General features: G+C 41.0%; 1 protein-coding gene across 5 annotated transcripts in view; it reads right to left on the bottom strand.

Moving 5' to 3' along the window:
* Positions 1-13,421, bottom strand: part of cdk14 (cyclin dependent kinase 14) — a 726,725-nt gene that overhangs the window by 145,384 nt on the left and 567,920 nt on the right. For all 5 annotated transcript variants that reach the window (XM_078538467.1, XM_078538471.1, XM_078538473.1 and 2 more), the window contains one exon: positions 7,135-7,280. In XM_078538467.1, the coding sequence (XP_078394593.1) occupies positions 7,165-7,280 (116 nt within the window). In that variant the 3' untranslated portion in view covers positions 7,135-7,164. The remainder of the gene's footprint in view (positions 1-7,134; positions 7,281-13,421) is intronic.

The following is a 13,421-nucleotide window of genomic DNA, read 5'->3' as shown; positions in this document are numbered from 1 at the left end:
TCACCATCCTGACTTGGAAATACATCACTGTTCCTTCACTGTCGCTGGACCAAAATCCTGGAACTTCCTCCCTAACAGCACTGTCGGAGCACCTACACCACATGGAACAAGGCAGCAGCTCACAACCACCTTCTCAAGGGCAAGTAGGGATGTGCAATAAATGCTCGCCTAGCCAGTGATGTCCATATCCCGTAAATGAAAAAAAAACGCACTGAATTAGTCAAAGGAAGATGACTCAATTACATTTTGTAACAATTTAATTAATATTTTCAGCTCATGGCCTGCACTGTGTTGAACTACAAAAAAAGGAATGCTCTTTGAATGTGGAGAGGACATTACTCACAATAAGAGGTTGCAGTAGAAAAATTAGCCCAGGCTGGTCTTTTGGTTCAAACAGGTTTATTTTCAGGACAACTCAATGCTACTGACTTCCAAGTAGCTTCCCACAAAGTGCTCCAGCTGTATCTTTTTATTCTGTTTAGATGGGATAATCAATGCCTATCAACTGTTTAACTAGCAATTGTCTTTAACAAGGTGATTGCCATGCAGTGGGATTATTTATATTGTGGGTTCATGTCCCACTCCCGGAAAAACCAAGAACTGTGATTGTACTCGAAAGGGTTGCAATCTGTGACTGTTGATAACTCGAAAGAGTTTGACAGATTCATCTCTTTTCTTTTTTAATTAAAGCTTTTGAAAAAAATTAAAGAACATTCTTTTTGAAACAAACAGAAGGAAATAATGTCACGTATTCCCACATCTATAGATCCCACACACACACACACACACACATATATACATACAATAAAACAAAAAATAGTTTTTTTTCCATTTCACCATAAAACACCCCTCTTCCAATACATTTAATAACTTCTTAGAGCAAGCACTTCTACTTGTAAAACAGTCTGATAGTTGGTGACTTATGTCAACCCATTGTATCTTAGAGATCTCGCTTCTCTCAAAGATTTCTTTTATGCTGGCTACGTCGATACTTAGCCTTTTTTCAGTGAAACTTTTTGTCAAATGAACATGATCCCAAAGAGATGGTTATCAACATAACATTCTTTGGGAAAACTTTTCTCGACTTGTCCTTATATAATGCTACTATCAGTATATTGGATAAGTAAACCCCCATATCTAGGCTTCTACTCAGGCCAGCATTTCAGCAGCTAAGGTGCTTTGCACTCCCCTTATTTTCTTGGCCTCCCAAGCCAGCGGGCAACATTTATCATTCTTTCCCACCAAGAATATGATAAACCCTGCTGTGCTAGAGTACCCATCTGGAAGATTGGCATATGAAGCATTGCTAAAAATGACCAACCTCATATCTTCTGGATCACCCAAGGCTGGAAACTTGGGCACACATCTCTCAGAATTTAATTTTTTTTGTGTGTTATATTTGCTCTCAGAACTTCCTCAACTGTAGCATGTTTCATCATAGTACTCAGCTCCAACATATAACTAGCGTCAGGCCTAGTCTGAGCGCACAATCAGTTCAACTGCCCAATCAAACTTCTCAACTATCCTGTTTCTTCCTTGGTAGCAGGATCCTCTTTTTGTGAGGATCTAACCAGAGTTATTGGGGTATGATTAACATTTTCTAGATAAGACTGTTGATTCAATGTACTCCTAACTTGCTCTGCTTAATGTCTAATCTTATGTATTTAAAGGCCCATGAAGCCTGACCTCTGACCTTGAATTCCTTCTTTATCTTCTCGAGTACCCATTGTTCAAATTCTACAAAGCCTCCCCACAGGAAATCACCAATATGCAAGATAAAGATTCCAGCTAGTTTCTCCTTATGGTACCAGTAGAACATCGCTTTTAACTGAAATGCAACCTGTTTTCAACAGAACAGACGGAAAAATACCATACTCTTGATGCATCATTCAATTTGTAAACACACTTGTTCAATTTCCATAGTTTTCCATCTACATCACCAGCTTCTTTGGGTGGTTTCAAAAAACTTCCCCCCCCTGTAAAAACACAGCCTTTACATCAATCGATTTGCACTCTCAGGAATAGGATGCCAAAATAGCTAAAACAAATATCTTCAAACTCACTTTCCCTGCAGTAGGCGAGTCCACTCTGACATCCTGATCTCCTAGTCTCTCTTCAAACCTCGGGCTACTAATCTCGTTTTGGCTTTATATGTGTAGTCTGGGAGTGCCTTTTCTGTACAGATCCACCTGTGAGATAGGGCTGGCTGCCGTCTGTCAGGTATTTCAGCATACACCCCAAATTCCTTCCAACTTCCTAACTCCTTCTGTTTGGCTTCCTTTAATCAGTTCATTTTCCAATTTATTAGCGGCTACTAGAATCTATTGGTCATAAGGACTTCTACTTCTATTGTGATTCCTAGCTTGGTCTCTAGTCCTCCTATGGCCTCTACTTAGATTCCTCTCCCTTTCTGGACTACTACTATATGATCGTTCTCCCATGTGAGCAAAACCCTGTTTGCAAGTCCGTGATTTTTTTCTAGGGTCAAGACCACTTTCTGCTCCACTGTCAGAACTCATACTGCACTTTCTGGGTTTCCACATCTTGACCTGTTTGCCAATCAATAGCTCGTCTCCTGCCCTTCATCCTGCACAGTTAGCCAATGTTTGTATTTACCAGTGGCCTTTCCTGCTCTCCACACCAGTGACATCCCTCCACACACTGGTCCCTTCTGGCATGTATGTTACCTTTGTTCCTACTTTGGGTAATTGCCCTTTTGGATGAATAGCATTATCCTGTACCTCAGTGTTAATTTGTTCAAGTCAGTCAACCCTGTATCTGCCGTTGTCTGCTCCTCATTGCTACCTAGTGTGTGTATGTGAAGTGCATGGTGCCTCCTCGTGTTCTATGTCCTGTTCAGAACCTATAATGGTATAGTCAGTGCCAATTAACCACGAAGAATGTACCTTTACAGTTTGATTGCCGTGTTGCACAATTACTATTTTCCCATCACTCCCTATTACCTTGCCAGGTCCTTTCCACTCTTTCTTGCCTTCCCTTTTATAATATACCATGTCTCATTGTCTAAACTGTATTCCTGATGGTCCTATGCAGTGCTGTTGGGCCCACTGAATTTTCTCCGAAACCTCAGCTTCAATGAAAGTTTTTCTGCCAGCATGCAAAGCGTTCAGATGAGCAGAAAAGGTGGAGATAATGCTCGTCCCTTTTAGAGCAGGGGGGAGTATCTGACAACACCGAAGGTCACTTCGGATTTCTTCTGTACACCACCTGGTAGGGACTGTACCCCCCCAACCATTTGCAGAGAGCTCCTTGCATGCACCATCCATGCTAGTGCCACTTGCAGTTTATAATCTGGTTGATCAGCCAATATTTTATGTCACATGTCGTCTATTACTGCATGGTTTCTTTTGCGAAGACCATTACTAAACAGGCTCTCAGCTGCAGTGTACACAACTGTGATATTTAAATTTTCACACACATCTCGAAATTCCTCATTGGCAAATTCCCCACCATTGTGAGAAACTCCGTTGGTGCTCCTAATCCTGTTCCTACCCATTTCTCCATGACTTTGTCGACAATGGTCCTTTTGTCTTTACTATGTATTACAGTGGATAGGCTAAATCTGGTTGCCATATCTATGAAATGTAGTAAAAAAAAAAACCCTATCCTTGTCCCAAACTTTCAAGTCCTTTCCATTGCATCGTTAAACTCCCTGGCTACTGCCAAGCTCACAACAGGACGCAGTGGTGTCTTGCGATATTTAAGGCAAATTTCACACTGAGCAGTGATTTGTTCAAAAAGTTCATCATATCCTTTATCGACCACTCCTGCATCTCAAAGTAGAGTCTTCAGTTTCTTTAGCACCGGATGTGCAAACTCTCTATGTAATTTCCAAATGATCTTATTTTTGTCCGCCAAATTCTTATTCTCAGCAGTTAACAAAACTTCATGAACTTTTTGATGAGAAATCTCTGGCTTCTTTAGTGGCAAGCAGTAATGGCCTGACCAAGTAAAATGTAGATCCACATTTTTTCCAAACACGACTGCTCTATCATTCTTCATATCTAGTGTCATCTGAGCCTTCTTCATAGCAGATCGACTAAAAATAGCTTTATCTCGCTAGAAACCCTATCAGTACTGATAAACGGATTGATACCTGCTATCTTACAATGGAGGACCGCCCGTTTGGAGGATGTTAATGTATTGTCATCTTCGAACCTGAAGTGGGTAGAGCTTTCATACTCCTTGACCTTCCGCCAGTCTACCTCATCGAGAGACTCTAGATAGCTGTCAAGCCAGTACATGCCACACACCATAGAAGTGAAACCGCTGTCCAGAACTGCACAGTTGAAGGAATCTACCATTAAGATGCTTATCATCGGGTTGAAACTCTCAGTGATCAATACAATTCCATCAGGGCAGTCACCATCATCGTTTTTAGTTTCAGATGAATCTGTCTCATGGGTCACTTCAAAAACACGATTCCTTCACCGTGGACAGTTCATTGCGTAATGATAATGGGAACCACACCAAAAACACCGATTAACCATTCCCCGTGCATTCTTTGGGTTTAAATGCCTATGGTCACCATTCCAGACACACTTTTTGTCCCGACTCTCAAATTGCCAGAGTTCCAGCCATTTTCAGACTTCTTGTCATTAACCCCATCTTTGCATTGGAATCTTCGTCTAATATTTGGTTGACCTTGAAATTCGGCCACCATTAAATCCTCTATCCTTTGTTTCACAGCATAGTTGTTCGCATTTGCTAAGAAAGTGGCAGGGAATGGCTGTTTCCCCAGAAATCTTTTTAGGGCAGCAGCCATTTGATCTTGGAAAGATTCTTTCCCCCGAAGTGAACCCCTAAAAGTACTAAAAGACTATCAACATGGGAAATGTGAGCCCAGTCCAGTAATTTAAATGACAATACCGATTTCGGAATTTCAAGTTCAAACCTCTGTAGTCTCCTGTACCATTTATCAAAATCCATGATATATTCTTCCATGGACTGATCATCTGATTTCCTAAACCTATCAAAGATCGTCCAAGCTTCATACACTTCCAAAAACTCATCCTTTTTGCAAAACTTATCCAAAAATTGTAACAGAAGGTTCAATCCCTCTTCATGATCCAAATCATCCACTTTCCATTCTGAAAATACTTTACTCCTTATCTTACTTTTGGCTGGTAATGATAACACCAAAGCCATACCTTGCTTCTTCCGGGGTATAGAAGTAACCCGGGTCCACATTTCAACTTCAGCCTTCCATTGCTGATATGGTTCAGAGTCAGAAAAATTGGTGGACAGTCAAAGCTTGCGATTTTGCACCATCCTTCCACCATTCCATAACTTAAATTATCAGCAACAGTGCACTTCTTTCCCCTCAGAGGATTGAGACAAAAAGCTTCATATACAGCAATCAATCAGCAAAGCTTAACGTTCATCCTCTGCTACCATGTTCCTCATAATACAAGGTTGTAGTAGGAGAATTAGTCCAGGCTGGTCTTTTGGTTCAAGCTGGGTTTATTTAAGACAACTCCTCAGCACTATTGGCTTCTAAGTAGCTTCCATCCAAAGTGTTCCAGCTGTATCTTTATATTCCGTTTAGATGGGATAATCAATGCCCATCACCTGTTTAACTAGCAATTGTCTTTAATAAGGTGATTGCCATGCAGTGTGATTATTTATACATTGACAGAGGATGTTTCCTCTTGTGGGAGAGTCTAGAACTTGAGTCACTGTTTAAAAATAAGGGGTCGCCTATTTAAGACAGAGATGAGGTGAAATTTTTTTCTCTTAGAGGGCTGAGAGTCTTTGGAACTCTCTTCCTGAGCGGGTGGTGGAAGCAGAGTCTTTGAATATTTTTAAGGCAGAGGTGGATAGATTCTTGGTAAGCAAGGGGGTGATAGGTTTTCGGGGGTAGGCAGGATGCAGATTTGAGGTTGCTATCAGATCAGCCATGATCTTATTAAATGGTGGATCAGGCTTGATGGACAGAATGGCCTACTCCTACTCCTTGTTCGTATGTAGTTCTGAGGCCTTTCACATCCTCTTCCTTGATCTGAAAAGGTTAGTCCATTCTCAGCTCAACATGATAGGAAGTAGCAAAAGTCTCACAATACATAGTTACTTGTTTGCTAGAACTGCCATTACCAAATTTGTTAGAAGAAATGTCTTTACATAGAAGACTTGGAATACATTGTCAAGGGTGTAATTAAGGCAGAATCCCCAGCAATTTTGATTCCTGTCTGCAGGAAGAGACGTCATTCCTGCCAACTGCACGTGGGATTCCGTATCGGAAAATGGTAATGAGGCCAAAGAGATAAAATCTCTTGAGGTTCACACTCTGGGGGCGCAGGTCATTATCCAAAGATTCTGTTCTGTGGGGCAGAGCTGAATGGGCAGTGGGGAGGTAGGAGAGAAAAGCAGAGAAAGAATGGATGAAAGGAGCAAGGACAGTTGAGAGGAAAGTGGTGGGGGGGACATGGTATGGGAGTAAGGGAAGAAACGTAGCAGCAATGAGAGAAGAAAGGAGGAGGGAATGGGGAGAGAATGTGGTGGAGGGGAAAGGGAGAAAGAAAAGACTGGAGAGAGGAGGACAATGACAGGACAGGAAGGGTAGGGGACTGGAGCAGAGGGAAGAGGAAATAGGAGTGAAGGCAAGATGTCCCAGAAGGAAAAAACAGTAAAAACTGGGAAATAAGAGCACTGGTCTGAACTATTTTTTCCTTCTGGGGGTGAAAATGTGAGAAAATGTTATCTGTCTCGTTAAGGTCACAAGGTCTAATTTACTGTCAACAGGCAGATTCTGATGCAGTGTAGATGTTAATTCCTATTGGTTAGAAAATGTTTGCAAATTCCCCACTCCAGTTCTCAAAGTAAAATGACTGTCCTTCTTTCTATTCTACTTTTGATGTTTTGAAGACTGACATCTGTGGCTTATATAACCAAATAATCAGATTATCTGGCTGTACCATTTTTTTAAAAAACACTTATTATAGTGAAACGTTTGGTTTCAGTCTCATGATAGCTTCAGATTGATTGTTGCTGGAGACATAAATTTTTGCACACAAAAATGCAATTTCTAAAACTAAACACAGCCTATTAAAGTAATTTGTTGACAGGGTAAACGTATGCTTTTTTAAAGAATAATGTTAAGTATTGTTTTATTACCTTTGTACTGGTAGCAGGAACAAGAATTCCTCAGTGTTTGTGGTTCAGAAAACTTTTGCCATGGCTGTTGCTTCTCCCATAAACCTTTGAACTGTCACCTATTTCAGCCTGCAGCTTCACAGTGGGCACGGTGAAAACAGAAGACACTGATGATAGAAGAAAAGCACACAAGTCAAAATAAGATCACAGGGTATTGAGATGATTTACTTATCCGAATTTAGCAGCTAATCAATCCAGTTTTTCCAATGATGCTATCAGTACTACTGGCTTCAATGCGGCAAGGGGCCCTTTATAAATAGAGAAAATGCTGGAAATACTCAGCAGGCCAGGTGGAATTTGTGGAAAGAGAAAGAGAGTTTCAGATCTGTGACCTTTCATCAGAACTGGGAAAAGTTAGAGATGGAAATAGGCTTTGAGCGACGGTGGGTGGGACGAGGACAAAACAAAGGTCTGTGATAAGGTTGAAGACAGGACAGATTGAATGACAGAAGAGCTAGTCCTACAGGGCCAAAGGGAATGGTGATGGGACAAGAAAAGAATCAAAGAAACAAAAGCTGTGCCTGCAGCAGGTGTGCTGCTGACTACCTGGAAAAAAAAGAGGAAAAATGAAAAATGCAAGAAAAAGGAACAAAATGGGGCAGAGATTATAGTTTGAAATTGCTGAACTCAATGTTGAGTCCAGAAGTCTGTAAAGTGACGAACTGAAAGATGAGGTGCTGTTCCTCAAGCTTCCATTGAACTTCACTGGAACAGTGCAGCAGGCAGAGGTCCGAGATGTCAACAGGACATCAATACAGAGAATTAAATGGAGAGAGCGTCATGAAGCTTGGGGTTATGTTTGCAAATTGAACAGAGGTGTTCAGCAAAGCAGTCACCCAATATGTGTTTGGTCTCCCCGTTGTTGAGAAGACTACGCTGTGAGCAATGAACACAATAGACTAGATTGAAAGAAGTACAGTAAGTTTCTGCTTCACCTGAAAGGAGTATTTGGGGTCTTGGATGTTGAGGAGAGAGATGGTAAAGGGACAGCTGTTACATCTCCTGAGTTTGAATGGAAACGTGCTATGGGAAGGGGACAGGGTGTTGGGTGTGGATGAGGGTATCACAGAAAGAATGGTCCCTTTGGAATGATGAAAGAAGAGCGGAGGGGAGGGGAAGATATGTTTGGTGGTGGCATCACTCTGGTGGTGGCAGAAATGACAGAAAATGATCCGTTGAATGCGGAGGCTAGCGGGGCAGAAGGTGAGGATAAGGGGCTTGCTATCATGGTTCTGGCAGGGCGGGGAAGGGTTGAGAGCAGAAGCATGGGAAACATGGTGGACACACTGTGGGCCCTGCCAACCAGAGTACGGGGATCCTCAGTACAGACATCTCGAAACACTGTTGTGGAAGATTTCATCATCAGAACAGATATGATGGAGATGGAGGAAGTGGCAGAAAGAATGGAACCCTCACAGGGTGTAGGGTGTCAGAAGTTGAGGTAGCTGTGGATGTCAGTGGGCTTATAATGAATATTAGGTGATAGCCAACACCAGAAACGGAGACAGAAAAGTCAAGGAAGGGACGGGAAGGGTCGGATGCAGACCATGTGAAACCAATAAGTGTGGAAATTGGAAGCAAAGTTGAAGATGATTTCCAATTCGGGGCGAGAGCAGGACATGTCATCAATGTACCAAAAGAAAAGAGTTGAGGGAGGGGGCCTGAATAGGACTGGAACAAGAAATGTTCAACACATACTACAAAAAAAGGCAGGCATAGCTTGGACCTATACGAATACCCATGGCAACACCTTTTATTTGGAGAAAGTGAGATGAGTTAAAGGATAAATTTTTCAATGAGAAAACATGTTCACCCAGGTGGAGGAGGGTGGTGGTCGATGGAAGCTAGTTGGGACTCTGTTCAAGGAAGAAGCAGAGAGCCCTCAGATCATCCTGAAGGGGAACAAAGGTGTAGAGGGATTAAACATTCATGGTAAAGAGAAGACTGTTAGGGTCAGGAAATTGGAAACTTTTGAAGTGATGAAGGGCATCAGAAGAGTCATGGATGTAGGTGGGGAGAGACTGGCCAAGGGGAGAAAAAAATAGAGTCAAGGTAGGAAGAAATCAGTTCAGTGCAGCAGGAACAGGCTGAAACGATAGGTCCACCAGGGCAGTCCTGTTTATAGATCTGGGGAGGAAGTAGAAGCAAGCAAGCGTTTGGGGAACTATGAAGTGGGAAGCCGTGAAAGGACAATCAGCGGAGGAGATGAGGTCAACGACTGTTCTGGAAACAATGACTTGATGTTCAGTGGTGGGTCATGGTTCAGAGGGAGGTTGAGGAACAGCATCTCATCTTTTAGTTTGTCACTTAACAGTCTTCTGGACTCAACAGTGAGTTCAACAAACTCAGACCATAATCTCTGCCCCAATTTGTTCCTTTTTCTTTGCATTTTTCGGTTTTCCTTCCATTTTTGCTTGCAGTCAGTAGCACACCTGCTCTCGGCACAGCTTTTCTATCTTTGCTCCTTTTCTTATCCCATCACCATTCCTTTTGGCTCAGTAGAACTAACTCTTCTGTCATCAAATCTCTCCCATCGTCAACCTTATCACAGACCTTTGGTTTTGTCTTGTCCCACCCACCCCTTGCTCAAAACCTATTTCATCTTTAACCTTTCCCACTTCCGATGAAAGGTCACAGGCCTGATCCATTAATTCTGTTTCTCTTTCCACAGGTACTGCCTGGTCTGCTGAGTATTTCCAGCATTTTCTGTTTCAGTTTTCCAGGATCCACAGTATTGTGCTTTTCCTTTATAAATATATTCAAGAACATACAGGATAATTTGATGTTTCAGTTAGATTCATTTTGCATTGGAAATGCAATTTACGTCACCTTGTCACTTATCTGCAATGTCATAAAGAATCTTGGCTCTTCCAAAACAAAGACCAAAATCCTATGAGGTATTTATCTCATCAATGATATTGAAAGCCACATTTCAGATTAAGAACTACCTCTTTTTTGTATTGTATAAGGTTTAGAAGCACCTAACTTCGACAAGATATGCTCTCTAATCATTTTCCACATAACTTAAAATATCGGCTTGACGCTCATTTATTTTTCTTCCGTAAACATTCTAGCTTATTCTCACATTTAAAGACAATTAACTTGCACATCGCATCTGTCAGCATCCTTCACCATGAAGCGATCGATGGTTCGTGCCTGTGAACCTTCAGCTGATTTCTGTCAGGGTGCTTGGAGGAGGATTCAAGCAGAAGCAAAGAGTTGTGGGAGCAGCAGAAAATGGTTACCATCCACCATTCTTCTTTACCTCCAAGCATGCTGATAACAAAGTCAGCAACTATCAGACTCCTTAGTTGGGGAATGACAAGTGGTGTCAAGTAGAAAGTGGATGACAAAGAGAAGAACATTTGATTCCAGATTAAGGCAAATCACTTCTCCTTCTTAAAGATATAAACTGGTTACTGAAGATACGATTTAATAACTATGTCATAGTTAACTGTCTATGTACTCTGACTAATTAAAGTAGCATGATGTACGAAAATAGTTTTAAAAAACTCTAGGGCTTTTTTTTGCCAAACACATCCGTTGAAGAGACGGGAGAATCCATCATCATCAGCGGGACAATAACAATAAATGGGATGGTAAAAATCATGTTCGTTGTGCGGACAGTGAAATAGATATAATAATTAAGTACAGAGATGGTTTGGCATCTGTATAGTTAAATGTGGTCAAATTTCATTTTCTTGCTGTAATTATCTACAGGAAGCAGAATGTTACTTCACTACATCTAAACATTTCTCTAGGCATGTAGCATTGCTTTCTCTAGGCATGTAGCATTGCTTTTATTTAAAAATATGTAGATTTCCATCTTTGGTCTGGCCTTCAAAAGGATTTGCATCAGTCACTGTTTAGAGCTCCACACAGACCCATTCTGGAAATGAATATCACCTTACGGTTATGCTTGTGCAAATAACCTGCTGAGCACTGATAAAAGGATTAATACAGCAAAATTCTTAATATGGAAAATAACAAATTAAATTCTTATATTAAAATTACCACCCTTGAGGTATTTTCTTTCCCAATTCTAATTCCCCTCTGGTGTTCTGCAGAGATTGTGTCTGTTAATGATTGGAACAAGCATTTCTCTGCTGGCAGCCTGTTACAGTGTGATAATACCGGAGCATTTTTAAAAATATATTTATAATTATATATTGACAGATCCGGGTTTATCTGCACTACGATAACGAACTGGCAACTGTGTAATACGTCCAAATTAACCGAGGTGTCCCATTACAGTAGTCAAAATGTGTGGGGCCCCCTAAGTTTATCGAAATTCTGGCAATTCCTAACTGTCCTCCCAAGAGAAGAGGATTGAGATGTCACCACTCAGCATGGATTTGGTAAATGTCTTTTACCCAGTGAGAGGTGACAGTCTAATGCCTCTCACTATCATTTCTATTTGTGTGTGAAACACTTCAGCTCGAATGCCAATTATCAATATACAACACAATCCCCATTGATGCCATGTGTTAAGCCAGCCAAAATAACAAAATACAAAAGCTTGTCTCACCACACTAATGAAATCTTAATTATGTTAATCATACGGGTTAGAACAATTTGTAACTCCTGAATAATATTCCAGCATTCTAAACAATCTACAATGTATCTAACCACACATAGGTATCCTTAGGTGTATAAATAAATATACAAATGTAACCTGTCAACAGCAACTAACAGAATAGACATTCCTATTAAATGAAATAAAATTGTAAATTGTCATAATTATGTATAAAATAAAATGAAGGATAAATAATGCATTCCAAAACATTAACTCAAATGTTGATTCCATTTAATATTTTTTAAATTAGGCTGATTCCGATTAATATGAATGACATTCATCACACTGGCAGCCAGTACACAAATGAGCCCTAAAAATTCGTAAGATGACACATCTTGGTATAAAATGTCTAGCCCTGACCTGCGTCACTATGCCAATATTTGAAAGATCAGAAAGTGTCATACAACTTGCATGGCTTTAGGAGGCGAGGGGTTTATTTGGGATGTCTTTTTTCCACCAAAGAGACCATAAAGTCTGGCAGAGTCCCAGTCCACAGATAGGTCTTTCCCCCTCCACTTGTAAAACAATAAAATCTTTGTTTTTAAAAAAAAAGGTGCAAAGGTCAGTTCTCGCTGTTTAAAGATTAACAAAAAAAAGCTGCCTTGGAACTCCAATTGAGCCCTATAGCTGCCAACTGGCTTGCTCTCACTAGACATTCAAATGGCGGTACATGCAATTATCATGCTTTCAGCTGCCTCGGTGCCAAGATCTGTATTCCGCCCAAAACCTCTATTCCCTCATTTAAGGTGACCTTTAAAATTTGCCTCTTTCACAAAGTTTTGTTTGAAAATGTTCCTGTGAAATGCCACGGGATGGTTCATCAAATGACTAAGTTGGTGTTGTGGTTGCAGTGGAGGAAAGCAGACTCTCTCCTGACATACTGAAAACTGAAAGTACCATTACAGCTCAGGTCATGGCAGCTTTCTTTCACACTTGACAGCTAACGGTCTCAGACAGAAGTAGAATACAACTGCACCCTTAAATTTCAGAAGCAGAAATAGTTATATAAGGCATTATAGGGCCAATTTTTCTGGGCCCTACAGCCTGGTTACAAAAGAGAAAGCATATACCTCAGATGCCTCTGCCAGGCCTAGAAAAGCGGTATGCCCAGGAATATAGTGGAGAGTTAGAGGATTGTGCCTGCAGGTATGATCATGACGATCAGGATCTCCTGATGGCGATCAGCAACTGGACGTTCCAATTTAATTTCAAGATCCTGGGGGAGGAATTTTACAAAATTCCCTATATTCTGGAAAGGCTCCATCAGACTGGAAAGTAGCAAATATACCCCCGATATTCAAGGGAGGGAGGGAGGGAGGCAGAAAATAGGAAACTATAGGCCAGTTAGCCTGACATCTGTCATGGGGAAGGTGTTAAGATTGATCATCAAAGAGGTTATAGCTGGACACTTAGAAAAGCTCAAGTTAATCAGGAAGAGTCAGCATGGTTTTATGAAAGGGAAATCATACTTAACCAATTTTCGAAGGAGTAACATGTGCGGTGGATAGAGGGGAGCCCGTGGACGTACTATACTTGGATTTCCAGAAAACATTTGATAAGGTGCCACATCAAAGGTTATTGTAGGAAATTAAAGCTCAGTGTAGGGGATAACATATTAGCCTGGTTAGAAGATTGGCTTGCTGACAGAAAATAGCATAAATGGGTCTTTGCC

The sequence above is a fragment of the Cetorhinus maximus genome, chromosome 3, assembly GCF_964194155.1.
Source record: "Cetorhinus maximus chromosome 3, sCetMax3.hap1.1, whole genome shotgun sequence".
Lineage (NCBI taxonomy): Eukaryota > Metazoa > Chordata > Chondrichthyes > Lamniformes > Cetorhinidae > Cetorhinus > Cetorhinus maximus.
This window is presented reverse-complemented; position numbering and strand designations above follow the sequence as displayed.